At 43.2% G+C, this 17,587-nt stretch overlaps 1 protein-coding gene across 2 annotated transcripts in view; it reads left to right on the top strand.

Annotated features, from left to right (window-relative positions):
- The window catches only part of ctdp1 (CTD (carboxy-terminal domain, RNA polymerase II, polypeptide A) phosphatase, subunit 1), a 331,549-nt gene that overhangs the window by 127,387 nt on the left and 186,575 nt on the right, over nt 1-17,587 (top strand). For both annotated transcript variants that reach the window (XM_068032467.1, XM_068032465.1), the window contains exons 9-10: nt 2,983-3,124; nt 13,868-14,098. In XM_068032467.1, coding sequence (XP_067888568.1) covers nt 2,983-3,124; nt 13,868-14,098 — 373 coding nt within the window. The remainder of the gene's footprint in view (nt 1-2,982; nt 3,125-13,867; nt 14,099-17,587) is intronic.

Here is a 17,587-nt window from a genome sequence, read left to right as displayed (position 1 = left end):
GAATTGTTCTACATGTGCACCAGACAAGTAAACATGCTTCAGGACAAGTCTGTCTATTAACACAAGATATGGCTCGCACTACAGCCTCACATAACATTCTGAATTGCCCAGTATTGAGACCTCTTCCCATCACATGTCTCGTGGCCATGGGCTGGGGATGGGGAGATGCAGAATAGTTGGTGACATTAAAGTTTAGATTTAATGTAAACTCGCATTGTATGTAAGACAGAGGAGAATATTGGAAGTAATCTGCCTGTGTTTGTGGGAAAACACTTATTGGAGAAGTTGAAAAAGGGCCCTCACTACAGCACTGACCATCTTGGAAAAGGAGAAACCTAATGACAAAAACAAAACACTGCAGCTGCTGGAAATAAATGAAAAATAAAATCAGAAAATGGTGAAAATACTCAGCAGGTCAGGCAGCGTCTGTGGCTAGAGAAACCATTGATGTTTCAGGTCGATGACCGTTCATTGGCGATCTAATGAATTGACCACTTAAGGGTTTTATTGCAGATAAGAAAAGCATTATGAATTAGGGGGCATAGCCTAAAAGTTAGAGCCATATCTTTTGGGAGTGAAGTTAGGAAACACTTCTGTATGCAAAGGGTGTTGGATGTTTGGAACTCTCTTCCACAAATAGCAGTTGATACTGGTCAGTTGTTAATTTTATATCTAACATTGATAGATTTCTATTAACCAAAGCTATTAAAGGATATGGGGTTAGATCACAGATCATCCATGATTTCATTGAATGGTGTAACAGACTCGAGGAGCTAAATGGCCTCCTCTGATTCCTGCAATAGCAAAGCATTAAAAATACCGACAATTAATTTTAAGAAATGGAATTACCGCCTTTTCCGTAACGTTGTACGATGTCTACTATATAGTACATTAACATAATTTTTTGAAATCTGACTAAATTAAATGGTTTGAATAAAAAATGGCAAATGCTGAAATGTGAAACGAAATGTTGGAAATACACAACAGGCGAATCAAAGTCGGAAAGATGACAGATTGGTTAATGTCTTTGACAAAACCCTTTGTCAGAATTGACTGACTGATTTTCAGCTTTTGAACTAAAACATTTACCCATCTCTCTCTCTCTCAGCTAATCATTAACCTGATGTGCATGTCGTGCATTTTTCATTTTTATTTTAACTCCGTGCTATGTTGTGTTGCTGTAACATTTGATGCACTAAATCTTGTGCTTATTTGGGTGAATTGGAACTCTTCCCATTTCACCATGCAAAAATAGCAAGTTGTATTTATATAGCGCTTTTCATGTAGTAAAACATCCCAAGGCGCTTCACAGGGGTGTTATCAAACAAAATTTGACACTGAGCCACATGAGATATTGGGACAGCTTGGTCAAAGAGATGGGCCTTTTAAGGAGAGTCTTAAAGGAGGTAGAGAAATGCAAAGATTTAGGGAGAGAATTCCAGAACTAGGGCCTTGGCAGCTGAAGGTTGGAGCAATTAAAATGGGAGATGCTCGAGGCCAGGAGTGTAGATATCTTGGATGGTTGTAGGGCTGGAAGAGATTACAGAGTTAGGAGAAGGGCGGGTAGGAATGAGGCCATGGACGGATTTGAAAACAGGGATGAGAATTTTAAAATTTGAAGCATTGTTTAACCTGGAGCCAATGCAGATCAGCGAACACAGTTAATGGATGAAAGGGACTTGGTGCAACTTAGGGTATGGGCAGCAGAGTTTTGGATGAGCTCAAGTTTGTCGGGTGGAAGATGGGAGGCCAGCCAAGAGGGCATTGGAATAATCAAGTCTATAGATAACGCCATCACGGGTGAGGCATTCAGTAGCAGCAGATGAACTGAGGCAGGGTCGGAGTCTGCGATGTTATCGAGATGGAATTAGGTGGTCTTGGCAATGGAATGGATATGCGGTCAGAAGCTCATCTCGGGGTCAAATAGGCCATCAGGTTTGCGAACAGTCTGGTTCAACCTGAGACAATTGCTGGGCAGAGTTGCGCTCCATTTACAATGTGCCTCAGCCCCAATCTCAATGTGACACCTTTTCCATTCTTCACTCCAGCTGTCCTGCCACTTTGCTGAGTAAGATGGACAGTTAGTGCCACATTAGCCACAGTCGTTTGCTGTAGGCACAAGCCCACGAGGAACTCAACTGAACTCCTCACATTTACTTGACCCCTAAAGTGAGCAGACTGAGGAAGCTCTTATTCTAGGATGGCTTTGAATTCAGGCCCCAGGGATGTTCATATGCTTTCAATGATAAATTAGTGGAGTTATTGCACACTTTTTCTTGGATGATTAATTTGTGAATGTTCAAATTTTTTTTTTCCCCCTTTTAACTAACTCTGGTTACATTAAAGAATCTTGATTCTTCAAAATTACAGAATAGTTTACTGACTGGATTAGTCCAGTCTCGTAAGCCGACCTATTGGTCGCCACTACATTACCATGGAGATGTGTGTGGCCTTCATTGTCCTGACTGCCACTGAAGGGGCTGTTGTGAGGATTCTCCTGCTTCATTTTATTTTCATTGGCATTTGAATTCTTGGACCTTCAAGGGTAGATGGGCACGTTTCGTGGGGCGAAGTGTTGTTAAGAAACAAATCAAAATATTGAAAGAAATGCTACAAAAGGGCAAAAAAAGTTTATTTAATAAAAAGCTGAAGAATATTGAAGGTAGAAGAAGGAACATATAAAATACAAAAGGCTGAAAAGAACACGAAAAAGAAAAGAAAATTGTCACTGCGATTTGCATATCATTAAGATGATTGATTAAGTGCAGCTCTAGACTGATTGATGTATTGTAGGCCGGACATTTCTTTTGGCAGGTTTGTCAATTTGATGAAGTTACAAGGGAATCGCGTTTTGCAGCTGTGGCGAGCTATGGACAGCGATATGAAGGGATGTATGGTGATTGGCCTGCATGCACTATCTGTATTGGCACTATCTGTATTTGAGCACATTTTGGTAATAGAAAGTCTTTCTTATCATTACAGGAACGGAAAAGGTTCGGCAAGCACAAGCATGTAAACATCTTCATGTGGTAAATCCAGACTGGTTATGGAGCTCTCTAGAACGTTGGGAAAAAGTTGACGAAAAGTTATTCCCATTGAAGGAAGACTATGTCAAAACTCAAAGGTAAGCAACAAAATTTGCATGTATATAAGAGCCATTAATGCAGAAAAACATCCCAAAGCGTTTCAGACAGGCATAGTTAACCAAAATTGGGTGCTGAGCCAAAGAATGAGGGTGCTGACCAAAGCTTGATCAAGAAGTTGGGTCTTAAAGCAAGAGGGAAAGGTGGAAAAGCACAGGAGCTTGGAGATGGCATTCTAGCCTGGGGGCTAGGGAGGTCAGGGATGCACAAGATGCCAGAATTGGAGGGTTGCCAATTTCTCAGGGGTTTGTAGGCTGCACAAGGTTACAGAGATGGGGAGCGAAAAGATTTGTACAAGGATGAAAATTTTACATTTGGGGTCCGAGAGTCAGTCTAGGTCAGCAAGGTCGGGGTGAATGGGACTTAGTCCATGACAGGATATGGATATAGTTTTAGGTGACCTGAAGTTTCTGGAGGGTGACGGTCGATAGGGTGGCCAGGAGAGTATTGGGATAGTCCAGTCTGGAGGCGACTAAAGCAGAGATGATTGTTTTAGCAGTGGATGGGCTGAAACTGGTCAAAGGTGGATGTGCGCAGTCTTTGTGAGGATATGACATGGGTTGCTTACGTTGAAGTTGAATAAGCTGCCAATATTGTGAACTATTTGGATCAACCTGAGGCTAAGGCCAGCAAGGTGGCAAAGATAGAGTTTGTTGCAGGAGCTGAAGATAGTGGCTTCTGTCTTCCCGATGTTTAACTGGAGGAAATTGCAGCTCATCCGAGACTGAATGTTGGACAAACTGTCTGACAACACAGGCAGTGGAGGGGTTGAGAGAGGTGGTGGAAAGGTAGAGCTGGGTGTTGTCACTGCAAATATGGACGCCAATCCCATGCCTTTGAGTGATGAGTTATTTGGAATTATTTTCATTCAGCATATGGCTTCACACAATCTTTACCAGCAAGTGAAAAATCATGGATAATGCTTGTCTGTTAGTCATTTAAAAAAAGTTAAAATATAGTCACATGCAGGAAAAAGTCAAGGTGAATCTATTCTATGTACTTTAATTATGTCACCTCAAATAGGTTATTGCTGTGTAACATTTCTTATGCTCTGGCAGTTGAAAGACTCGTTACGAGGGCTGCAAATTATACCTTTTGATGCAAATGACACAGTGTCAAAGATCTCTAAAGGAGAGCATAAATGTTGCAGGTCCTCATTAATATCCAAAATATGACTGCTGTTTGCTTTTCGTCATCCTGATAAGTTGTGAGTAAACCTTGTCATCAGTTGCCTTTGAGCACTGCTTCTCTCGGTCTTCCGATATGACTAATGCACTCACACTCCACATATAATGGTCAGAATGCAGAGCTTTGATTATGTGGAAGTATATAACCTTGAGGTTACTGTTTATAAGCCAACCCCCAAGACATATTGGCCTGGAATTTCCACTTTTTTCTCCAGCACAATTTGCCTGAAATCAGCCAAACCAGTGCAAATTACATCCAGCACTAATGGAGTTTCTGCATGCCTTTGAGCTAATCTAAAAAGCACGAGTTAGAAGCCAGCCCTGCCCACAAAACAGACATGCCCCCCAGATCGAGTTACTCGCCATGGTGAGTCTCTACTAACGATGCCCATTTGCAGGCCTTTGAGGAGGCTCTTGAAGTTAAGCTGGTTTTTTTTAGGTGTAAGGACACTTATAGGTAGGTTTTAAAAGCCCTTGATTGTAATTTTTCTTCAAATTTACTGAGGAACTGACTAGATCAATATCGCTAAATTGTGCTATATAATCTTTTTAAGTCATTTTCAGTCATTTAAGATCGGGTTACTCATCGGTGATAGATTGACACTGATTTAAAATGGTTATTTTTTGTGATAAACCTATTTTAGGCTCTATGAGTAAAACTGCATCAAGTTACTGCTCTTAAATATATCGGAATATTGTTTGAAGCAAAAGGTTTTTCAGAAAATAATTACATTTTAAAATGATACTCCATAGTGCTGGTTCTTGGCAGATTTTACTTTTTATAAAAGAGTTTGGCCAGAAATTTGAGTGAAAAAACACTTTCCAGAACTAGTGCAGTTTGTGCTCGTATCACCGATTGCACCCAATGTGGAAACTACCCTATGTTGGGTAATTGGGGTCAAAGGTAATTAATGGCAGGGCTTCCACGTTTAATTTTTTTTCCTCCTTGATTAAATTGTGGAGCTTTCTAAAGCTTATAGTGGATTTGACCTCATCTTCTGGATTATAAAGTAATCGGAATTAAGGATGCTGATTTCTTATGACCTCTGCACTGAATGCTGCTGGAGGGTACAGAGTGGTAAGAAGGGAGTTTGGTAAGGAGGGGCACTATAAATTAAGAAGAAAATAAAATTGAGTGCACAGAGTGTAAAGTGGGAGTTTGGTGCTTGGGAAGGGCTCCTTTTTTCTATGTTTTTTCAGCCTCCAGTGGCTGCCTCAGTCTTCGGTGCAGGGGAAGAAGTTGATTGGTGAGTAACTGGTAAGTTGTTTTACTTCTCATTGTAATAAAAAACTTTTAAAGTTACGTTATAGCAGGTCAGCTTGGCCAAGTGGAATGTACGTCCTGCGGTATGTGGGAAATCATGGACGCACCACATGTCCTAGATGAACACATTTGCAGGAAGTGTCACCGGCTACAGAAGCTTGAGCTCCAGGTTTCAGAACTCGAGCTGCGGCTGGAGTCACTATTGTGCATCCGCAAGGCAGAGCAATACATGGATAGCACGTTTAGGGGTGGTGGTCACACCGCAGGTTAGGAGCATGCAGGCAGAGAAGGAATTGGTGACCGCCAGGCAGTCTAAGAGAACCGGGCAGGCAGTGCAGGAGTCCCCTGAGTCTATCTTGCTTGCTAATTTGTTTTCCATTTTGGATACTAGTGATAGCGATGGTTCGTCGGGGGAGTGCAGCCACAGCAAAGTCTGTGGCACCACGGGTGGCTCAGCTGCACAGGAAGGGAGGAAGAAGAGTAGAAGAGCAATAGTGATAGGGGATTTCATAGTCAGGGGATCAGATAGATGTTTCTGTGGCAGTGAACGTGACTCCAGGATGGTGTGTTGCCTCCCTGGTGCTAGGGCCAAGGATGTCACGGAGCGGCAGGGGGAGGGTAAAGAGCCAGATATCGTGGTCCACATTGGTACCGATGATAAAGGTAGGAAGAGGGATGAGGTCCTGAAAGCAGATTTGAGAGAGTTAGGAAGGAAAAAGCAGGATCTCCAAAGCAGTAATCTCAGGATTACTCCCAGTGCCGTGTGCTAGTGAGCATAGGAATAGGAGGATTGATCGATTGAACACGTGGCTGGAAAATTGGTGTAGGAAGGAGGGCATCAGATTTCTGAGGCATTGGGACTGGTTCTGGGACAGTGGGACCTGTACAAGATGGACGTGCCACACCTTAACAGGACCAGAACTAATATCCTCGCTGGGAGATTTTCTAGTGCTGTTGGGGCAGCTTTAAACTAGCTTGTCAGGAGATGGGAACCTGAGGGGTAGCTCGAATTGGAAGGAAGTAAAGCTGGTAACATGAGGTTGAAAAGTAGTAGGTGACATTAGAAGGCAGGTGAAACAAAGGCAAGCTAGGCTTAGAATGCAGAATGATGTCAAGAAGACAAGGTTAAGGGCACTCTACCTGAATGCACGCAACAAGGTAGACAGTTTAAAGGACCAAATAGAGGTAAATGGGTATGATCTAATTGCCGTAACGGAAACATGGCTACAGGGTGACCAAGACTGGCAACTGAATATGCAAGCATATTCAATGTTTAGGAAGGACAGCAAAAAGGAAAAGGAAGTGGCGTTGCGCTGATAATAAGGGGTGGGATCAGTACATTAGTAAGGGAGGATCTCAGATCGGAAGAACAAAATATGGACTCTGTTTGGGCGGAGCTAAGAAACAGCAAGGGGCGGCAAACATTGGTAGTTGTTGTTTATATGCCACCCAACAGTAGTGGTAGTGTGGGGCATGGTATTAATCAGGAAATTAGAGAAGCATGTGGCATGGGTAATACAGTAATCATGGGTGACTTCAATCTGTATATAGACTGGATAAACCTAATAAGCGCTAATGCTGTGGAAGGCAAGTTTCTGGAGTGTGTTGGGGATGGTTTTCTAGAGCAGTATGTTGAGGAACCGACTAGAAAACAGGCTATTTTAGATCTAGTTTTATGTATTGAAACAGGGCTAATTAATAATCTTGTTGTGAAAGAACTTTGAGAGATGAGTGACCATAATATGATAGAATTTTACATTCTGTTTAAAAGTGAGGTAGTTCAATCTGAAGCCAGAATGTTAAGTTTGAACAAAGGAAATTATGAAGATATGAGGGGCATATTGGCTGAGGGGGATTGGGAAAATACATTAAAAGGTATGACAGTACATAGGCAATGGATAGTCTTTAAAGAAATATTACATAGTTTACAGCAACTATACAACAACCTCGAGTACAGGCAGTCAACCGTGGCTAACTAAGGAAGTTAAGGATTGTATAAGATTAAAAGTACAGGACCATAAAGTTGCCAGGAATAGTAGTAAACTTGAGGATTGGGAGGATTTTAGAATACAGTAAAGGAGGACAAAGAAACTGATAAAAAGGGAGAATAGAATATGAATGTAAACTAGCAAAGAATATAAAAACGACTGTAAAAGCTTCTACAGGTACATAAAAAGGAAAGGTCTGGCTAAGACAAATGTGGGTCCATTGCAGGCAGAATCAGGAGAATTTATAATGGGGAATAGAAAAATGGCAGAGAAGCTAAATGATTACTTTGTGTCTGTCTTCACTGAGGAAGATGCAAGAAATCTCCCAGAATTAGAGATCCAAGGGATTAGGGGGAATGAGGATTGAAGGAAATTAGTATTAGTGAGAAGGTTGTATTGGAGAAATTAATGGGGCTGAAGGTTGATAAGTCCCCAGGATCTGATATTCTACCTCCAACGGTGTTGAAGGAGGTAGCTATAGAGATCGTGGATGCACTGGTGATCATCTTCCAAAATTCTATAGATTCTGGAACAGTTCCTGCAGATTGGAAGGTCGCAAATGTCACCCCACTATTTAAGAAGGGAGGGAGAGAGAAAACGAGGAATTACAGACCTGTTAGCCTTGCGTCGGTCATTGGGAAAATGCTAGAATCTATTCTAAAGGATGTGATAAATGGACACTTGGATAATAATGATCTGATTGGGCATAGTCAACATGGATTTATGAATGGGAAATCATGTTGACGAACCTGTTGGAGTTTTTTGAAGATGTTACTAACAAAATTGATAAAGGGGAGTTGGTGGACGTGATATAGTTGGATTTTCAGAAGGTTTTTCATAAAGACCCCCCCAGGAGGTTCGTTAGCAAAATTAAAGCACATTGGATAAGAGTTAATATACTGGCATGGATTAAGGATTGGTTAACAGGCAGAAAGCAGAGAGTAGGAATAAATGGGTCATTCTCGTGTTGGCAGGCTGTGACTGGTGAGGTACCACAGGGATCAGTGCTTGGGCCCCAGCTATATACAAAATATATCAATGATTTGGATGTGGGGACCAGGTGTAGTATTTCCAAGTTCACGGATGACACAAAACTAGGTGGGAATGTGTGTTGTGAGGAAGATGCAAAGCGGCTTCAAGGGGATTTTATTTATTTAGAGTCAGCCCACCGAATCTGTGCCGACCAAGAACCACCCATTTATACTAACCTTACAGTAATCCCATATTCCCTACCACCTACCTACACTAGGGGCAATTTACAATGGCCAATTTATCTATCACCTGCAAGTCTTAGGCGGTGGGAGGAAACCGGAGCACCCGGCGAAAACCCACCCGGTCACAGGGAGAACTTGCAAACTCCGCACAGGCAGTACCCAGAATTGAACCCGGGTCCCTGGAGCTGTGAGGCTGCGGTGCTAACCACTGCGCCACTGTGCCAACTTAGTGAGTGGGCAAGAACGTGGCAGATGGGATATAATGTGGAAAAATATGAGGTTATCCATTTCGGTAGGAGGAATAGATGTGCAGAGTATTTCTTAAATGGTAAGAGATTAGAAAGTGTAGATGTACGAAGGGACCTGGGTGTCCTTGTCAATAAGTCACTGAAATCTAACATGCAGGTGCGGCAAGCAATTAAGGAGGCTAGTTAGCCTTATAGACAGGGTCGATGCAGCTAAGATATTTTCCCTGACTGGGGAGTCTAGCACCAGGGTCACAATTTCAAACTTCGGACAGAGATGAGAAATTTCTTTACTCAGAGGATTGTGAATCTCAGAGGGCTGTGGAAGCTCAGTCATTGAGTATGCTTAAAGCAGAAATTGACAGATTTCTAAATACAAATGACATAAGGGGATAGGAGGATAGTGTGGGAAAAAGGGATTGAGGTGGATGTTCAGCCATGATCGTATTGAATGGCAGGGCAGCTTCGATGGGCTGAATGACCTTTTCCTGCTCCTGTGTTCTGCCCCTCCAATAGTGTTGCGAAGTGAATACAACTTTCCACTTTCGGGTTTAACCTGGGGAGAATTCCCAGAGGTGTTGCCACAGTCTTTACTGGCACAAGCATCCTGTTCCCTCTGAAAAGCCCTTCATCTGAATGAATTTGAAATGCAGAAGCTGTTGCTGTGTAGGCAACTGTTGTAACCATTTTACATAAGAAGCCACAAAGGGCAGAGATGCATGTCCAGTTTTGCTGATGTTGAGAGAGGAATGTTAGCTAAGGCATTGTGTCATAGAATCATACAGCACAGAAACAGGCCCTTCAGCCCATTGTACCTGTGCCAGACGTCCGGCACCTACCTATTCTAATCCCATTTTCTAGTACTTGGCCCGTAGCCTTGTATGCAGAGATCTTCGTGCTCTGATTTGACCATGTAATGGAAGCTTTAATGTCCATCTGAACTACCAGACCAGGCATATGGGATCTCTTGTTTTATTTCTTGTCTGGAGGATGGTATCTTTTTGACAATACGGTTCTCCCTCAGTACTGCACTGAAGCGTTAGCCTAGTTTGCGAGCAGAAGTCCTGGAGTGGGGCATAATCCCACATCCTTCTGATAATACCACTAGTTGAAAGATGTACATGAAAATGTCAAAAAAATAATAGGATAAAGGATTGACTATGTTGATAACTGAATTGTTTGTCTTGGCAGTCACTCGAGAACCATGTTTGTAAAATTCAAGTAGAGTTTGAGCTAAAATTACCAGGAGTTGCTTTTTATGAAATACACTTGAACCTCTATAGTGTTCTCAGCAATACTTTTGGAGTTGTCTCCTCCACCCCCACCCAAGAATCTATAATTTTCCCCCTCTTTATCCTCATCTGCATAATGTGCCTTGGCACATAATGTCAGCTTCCACATGTATGCTGGTAACATCCAGCTCTTCCTCTCCACTGCCTCTCTTGACCCTTTCACTAGCTCTGTGCTGTCAGAAATTTGTTCACCATCTAGTCTAGGATAAGCCGCAGTTCCCTCCTCCTAAACATCGAGAAGACTGAAACCATCGTCTTTGGTCCCTGCCACAAACACCATATCCTTTCCACAGATTCCACCTTCCTCCCTAACCATTACCTTAGGCAGAGCCAGACTGTTTGCACCCTCAAAATCCTATTTGATCCTGAACTGAGTTTCCAAACCTATTTCCTCTCCATCACCAAGGTCGCCTACTTCAAGCTGCAAAACATGGCTTGTCTCCACCTTGGCCCATCTGCTGCCTTTGTCACCTATAGGCGCAACTATTCCAATGCTCTCCTGGCTGGCCTTCCAGCTCTCTGCTCCCCCCCCCCCCCCCCGCCCCTCCGTAAACTTCATCTTATCCAAAACCTTTGCTGCCTGTTTCCTAACTTGCATCAAGTTTCGCTGACCTACATTGGCTCCTAATCCCCCCCCACAACATACCAAATTTAAAATGGTCATCCTTGTGTTTAAATCCCTTTGTGGTATTGCCCCTACATCCATCTGCAGCCGTAAACCCACCCCCCACTCCTCACACACCCCTGTACTTTTCATTCCTAAGACTGCAGCTTCTCGTGCAACCCCCGTTCCTTCACCCCACTATTGGCAGTCATGCCTTCAGTCACCCAGACTCCACCGTCTGGAATTTCCTCTGTTCGCTGATGATTGCACAGTGTTCACCTTTCGCAACTCCTCTGATGCTGAACCAGTCTAAGTCCACATGCAGCAAGACCTGGACAACATTCAAACTTGGGCTGATAATTGGCAAATACCATTCGCGCCACACAAGTGTCAGGCAATGACCATCTCCAGCAAGAGAGAATCTGATCATCCCCCTTGACGTTCAACGACAATACCATCACTGAAGACCCCACCATCAACATCCTTAACTGGGCCAGCTATATAAATACTGTAGCTAGAAAAAGCAGGTCAGAGGCTGACAGCAAATAACTCACCACCTGACTCCCCAAAGTCTGTCCACCATCTACAAGGCACAATCAGGAGTGTGATGGAATGCTCTCCACTTGCCTGGATGGGTGCGACTCTAACAACGTTCAAGAAGCTCGACACTATCCAGGACAGAGCATCCCATTTGATTGGCACCCCATCCACCACCTTAAACATTCACTCCCTCCACCACCTATGCAAAGTGTTAGCAGAAGGTTTTAAAATTGAAAAGAAGGAGGTATTAGATAGGCTGCCTATAATTAAAGTTGATAAAGCCCCAGGACCGGATGAGATGCTGCCAAGGATACTGAGGGAAGTGAGAGTGGAAATTGCGGAGGCACTGGCCATAATTTTCCAGCCTTCCTTAGACTTAGGGGTGGTGCCAGAGGACTGGAGAATTGCAGATGTTACACACTTGTTCATAAAAGGATATCAGCAACTACAGGCCAGTCAGTTTATCTTTGGTGGTTGGTAAACTTCTAGAAACAATCATTCGAGACAAAATGTGATAATCGCATGGACAAATGTGGGTTAATTAAAGCCAGCATGGATTTGTTAAGGGAAAATCATGTTTAAATTAACTTGATGGAGTTTTTTTGAAGAGGCGGCAGAGAGGGTTGATGAGGACAATGCTGTTGATGTGGTGTACATGGACTTCCAAAAGGCATTTGATACAGTGCCACACGACAGACTTGTGAGCAAAGTTATAGCTTGTGGAATAAAAGGGACACTAGCAAGATACGAAACTGGCTGAGTGACAGGAAACAGAGTAGTGGTTAATGGATGTTTTTTGGGCTGGAGGAAGGTTTGTAGTGGAGTTTTCCAGGGATCAGTGTTGGGACCCTTGCTTTTCCTGATCTATATTAATGACCTAGACCTTGGTGTACAGGGCACAATTTCAAAATTTGCAGATGATATGAAACTTGGAAGCATTGTGAACTGTGAAGCGGATAGTATAGAACTTCAAAAGGATATAGGCAAGTTGGTGGAATGGGCAGACAGGTGGCAGAAGAAGTTCAATGCAGAGAAATGTGAAGTGATTCATTTTGGTAGGAAGAACATGGAGAGACAATATAAAATAAAGGGTACAATTCTAAAGGGTGTGCAGGAGCAGAGGGACGTGTTTGTAGATGTGCATAGGTCATTGAAGGCAGGACAGGTTGAAAGAGTGGCTAATAAAGCATACAGTATCCTGAGTTTTATTAATAGGGACAGAGTTCAAGAGCAGGGAGGTTATGTTCAACTTGTATAAAACACAAGTTCGACCTCAGATGGAGTATTGTGTCCCGTTCTGGGCACCGCTTTTAAGGAAAGATGTGAAGGCATTGGAGAGAGTGCGGAAAGGATTCACGAGAATGGTTCTAGGGAGGAGAAACTTCATTTACGAAGATAGATTGGAGAAGTTAGGACTGTTTTCCTTGGGGAAGAGAAGGCTGAGAGGTGATTTGATAGAGGTATTCAAAATCATGAGGGGTCTGGACAGAGTAGATAGAGCGAAACTGTTCCTGCTCATGAAAGGATCGAAAACGGCACAGATTTAAGGTTATTGGTAAAAGGAGCATGAGGAAAAAACTTTTCCACACAGTGAGTGGTTAGGATCTGGAATGCACTGCCAGAGAATTGTTAACTGAAAAGGAAGAACGTACAGAGTTATGGGGAGAAGGCGGGGGAATGGCACTAAGTGAATTGCTCACTCGGACAGCTGCTGCAGACACGATAGGCCGAATGGCGGCCTCCTGTGCTGGAATAATTCTGTAGTGTGTACCATCTACAAGATGCACTGCAGAAGCTCACCAAGGCTTCTTTGACAGCATCTTCCAAACCCACGACCTCTACCACCTAGAAGGACAAGGGCAGCACATGCATGTGAACACCACCACCTGCAAGTTCCCCTCCAAGACACACACCATCCTGACTTGGAACTATATCGCTGTTCCTTCACTGTCACTGGGTCAAAATCCTGGAACTCCCTTCCTAACAGCACTGTGGGTGTACCTTCACCAGATGAACTACACAGCTCAGCATCACCTTCTCGAGGGCAATTAGGAGTGGGCAGTAAATGCTGGCCTGGGCAGAACGCCCATATGGCATGAAAGAATATTTTTTTTTAAATGCTGCCTCACTCTCCTATAAAACCTTTCTTTAACCCGGTTTTTTGTCCAAGCTTTTGGTCACCCCTCCTGTTATCTCCTTATTTGTCTTGGCGTCTGTTTCCTTTTCTGACATGTTTGTGATGGGCCTAGGATCTTTTTCTATGTTAAAGGTGCTATATAAATGCACAGTGATGAGTAACTGCGCTCCTGGTCCTGAACTATCAATTAGGATACCACGAAAGATCGGCCAGTGTCAATTGGTATTTTTATTTTTGCATTTTTTTTTTGCAGAACCAACAGCCCTGCCAGTTTCCCTGAGCTCCAAGCTGGTTTTCAAACACCATTGTTTCATCCGACTCCCATCCATCCAAAGGCTCAGCCCGGACCTGAAGTCCGCATTTATGATCCCAACACAGGAAAGCTTATCCGAAAAGATTCTCAGGGAAACAGACAATCCGTGTGTATCCAGCCTCCAGCTCCACCGGTTACGTTACCAGTTCATGGAGAACAGTCATCATTCAGGTAATGTTCCCAGGAAGACTCTGAGAATTCAGTTTTATATTTGTCAGAAGGGCACAACATGCAGGGTTCTGATAAAAATGTCTATCCCTTTAAAATTGTGGTAAAAATTGAAATGCGTGGATATGGTGGACACTTCCCTCAGAAATATCATTGCTCGTAGCAATGTGACAGAGTGACTGTATGGATTAGAAGTAGAGAAGGCATATCTACTGCATTGGTGGACTACGTTTGGCAGGAACTTTGCAATGGGTTATTTCTGGCAGTTTGAGGAGCTTGGTCTGAACAGCTTCCTTTGAAGTGTACTGTTTGTAAATTCCATTCTTTAATGACAATGGTAGAGTAGCACCTCCTGTAACTTCCATTCTCCACAAACTGGAATTCATCCAGTCTTTGCTGAATACCTCCGATCGCTCATCCAAAGTCAAGAAATAGTCCTGGCAAAATTTTGAGAACTATAAATTAAAACTCTTGCCAGGCATATGTTTGGACTTGTGTTTTCCTGCATGGCAAGGCCCTAATCTCATTTGTGCCATTGTGAGGAGTCACAGTGCGGAGACCAGGGCCGGGATTTTACTGAGCTCCCAACGGCGGTGGGGGGGGGGGGGGTGTGGAATATCATTGGGCAATGGGACTCGGATTAACCTATTTAAATTCATGAAATGAATACATTTAAATAAAATGAACATTTTAAAATCTGGTTCACTAATGTCCTTTCGGGAAGGAAATTTGCTGTCCTTACCTGGTCTGGCCTGCATGTTACTCCAGACCCACAGCAATGTGGTTGACTCTTAAATGCCCTCTGAAATGGCCTAGCAAGCCACTCAGTTCAAGGGCAATTAGGGATGGGCAATAAATGCTGGCCTAGTCAGCGACGCCCACATCCCACAAACGAATAAAATAAAAACAGCGATCTGACCTTTTGGGCCTGGATATTCCAATCGGCGGCGGGCACTCACGCGCCTTCACATTCCCATCCAGTGAAAGCAGGCACCACTGTGATGGGGAAGGGGGGAGCTTATGATTTTTAGTGCAGTGTGGGGGTGGGGGGGAAAACGGGCTCTAATGCAAATTACTAGTGTTGTGGGGGCGGGGGGGGGAGGTTTGGGAAGGGGAGCCCTCTGCTCTTTGATCGGTTTGGTGGGCGGGGGGGGGGGGGGAAAGGTCAAATGTTGAAGCTAAGTGTTTTTGGGTGGTGGAGGGAAGAGGGCAAATGTTGAATTTAATTGTTACTGGGGGGGAAAGGGAGTGATAGATTTATTGGTGGCACATGGTGAGAGGTAGTCCTTTAAAAAATTTAAATGACCCAGCAGGGCTGGCTGCCCTTTATAAATGGCACCATGCCTGCCCACAGGCAGCTGATGCTATTGCTGGCGTCGGAGAGCCTGGCCCCTCCATGTGATTGGGGGGTGGGGGGGGCAGGGCCCAAACTGACTCATTATCCTGGGCTGCCGCGAGGAAGGTTGCAGTGGCATGGTAGCGCGCGGCTCGCACGTGCGGGCTGCCCTTTTTTTCGCCCAGGTCACCGTTCCTGGCAGCGGGAGAAGAAAATCCAGTCCCAGTGTGTTCATTCACATCGAGAAGGTGCTTAACATTATCGAAGGGACAGTCGCCCTGTACCACTCTTCTGCATTACATAATGGCTTGCCAGAGACTTAGGGGGACTGTTTGCTTGTCTATCCTCTCAGCTGGGGACAACCTGGACCTTGGTGACCATAGGAACAGGGATGAGAGAACCTATGCCTTAAAGAAGCTGTTGATTCATGTGCGTGAATTTGATTGAATAGTAAATGATTTAGAAAAGTAAATCTACATTTAAAGAAAACCCTGATCTTGCGTTAGTTCAAATTTAATTATGATTTGCAAACTCTAACATTGTTTATAAACATAGGATAATTTCTGTTCATATTTCATACATGTTTCTGGCCTCTTAGAGGATTTATTAAAGGAACTCTATATGCTTCATGTACAATCCACTTTAGTGGATTTGAGTTGCAACTATGGGACGCTTCTGAGGCTCAGTTATTTTTTCTGAATGCACAGTTCCATTCTAGTTACTATGTTAGGAAGGAAACATTTTCTAAACAGAGAGCAATTGCATTTAACGATTCTTAGCCCAGATATAATTTTCCAAAAGTTTGAAAACCGTTTTCCTTTGTTGACATCACACACTGTTCTCCATTACTGATGGCTGTGCACATTACCTGGTGTGCTTGCTCCTCGATTGTGTCATCACCTTGTGTGCTGGTTGAGAGCAGAGTGAACAGGGGAATCTCTCAAATGGCTGTCAGCCTTCATCTTAGCAGGAAGAACAAAGTAGTAGCTGAAAGAATTGAGTTCGCTCCTTTCTGATAGTGTATCTTTCCACTTTGTAGTCAAGTAAAAGGCTGCTGTGTGTTTTTGTGAATCATTTCCGACTTGATGCAAAGGTGAAAGTTGCTGTTGGGTGATTGCTCCTGTGTGGTGTAGGAGGATCATTGAGGGTAACTTAAATATCAAAGATACATCGTATAGTATCTATGATGTACTTTCATTTGAGAGTTAAAATAATGTGCCCAAAAATTAGTTTTTTTTTTCTAGTAGCTCATGTAAAATGTGTGTGAATTATTTGGCTGAAATTTAAAATGACCAAGCCAATATGCAAGTCTAAAATCTCAGTGGTTTGTCTTATAACTTGTATAACTTAACTGGGTCTGTAACAGTGTTGGCAATTAGCATCCTTAGCATTTCCTACACATCAGTAAAATTCAGTACAGCTTGGGATGAATATAAACAAAGCAAATCTTGAATTTCCAGTTGTTCTAATTTTGGTCAAATTCAGCTTTGAAATTTTGAAAGTTATCTGAAATGGCAGTCTTCCTGATTTTTAGCTTTAGCTGCTCTTGGATGCATATCAGTTTTTTAGGGGAGGTTTGTTCTTTTGAGACGGTGATAACGTTATGTGACCCTGAACATGAGGATGAACTTGCTTAGTTATTTGATACATTATAACTACAGAACCCTAGTCAGTCTGGATTAATGAAATATCCAGATTCAAGAGAAAATTGATGCCATGGAGCTGATCAGAGGCATAACAGTTATGAAAGACTAAGCTTCATAATGTGTATACACACACAGCTGCTAGGAAGGTAATTCTCCTTTGAATCTGATGCTAATGTATCCGTCCAGGTACTTAGCATTTAGTATTGGAAGCATTGACTTTAGTTTTCCTTATTCACAAGGTTGAACCTTTTCTCCCCCTGATATTTCTTGAAAAGTTGAGGGACATTGGTGAGGAATTTGCTGAAGCGGTGCATCGCACCTCTGCCCTGTTTTTGATTTTTTTCCCCCTCGCCCTTCAGCTCAAAACAAAAATGCACTGCAAATCGCTGGAAGTGCGAGCTGAGAACTGCATGGTGAGGGGCATGGGGCTTTGTTGAACAACAGGGCTGACAGTCTATCTCCTTAACTAATGAGATTTAAGGATTGAGATAGAAACAGAAGAAAGAGAAA

This window comes from Heterodontus francisci, chromosome 5 (genome assembly GCF_036365525.1).
Source record: "Heterodontus francisci isolate sHetFra1 chromosome 5, sHetFra1.hap1, whole genome shotgun sequence".
NCBI lineage: Eukaryota > Metazoa > Chordata > Chondrichthyes > Heterodontiformes > Heterodontidae > Heterodontus > Heterodontus francisci.
The sequence above is the reverse complement of the archived record's forward strand: the minus strand, read 5'-3'. Positions and strand labels throughout refer to the sequence as shown.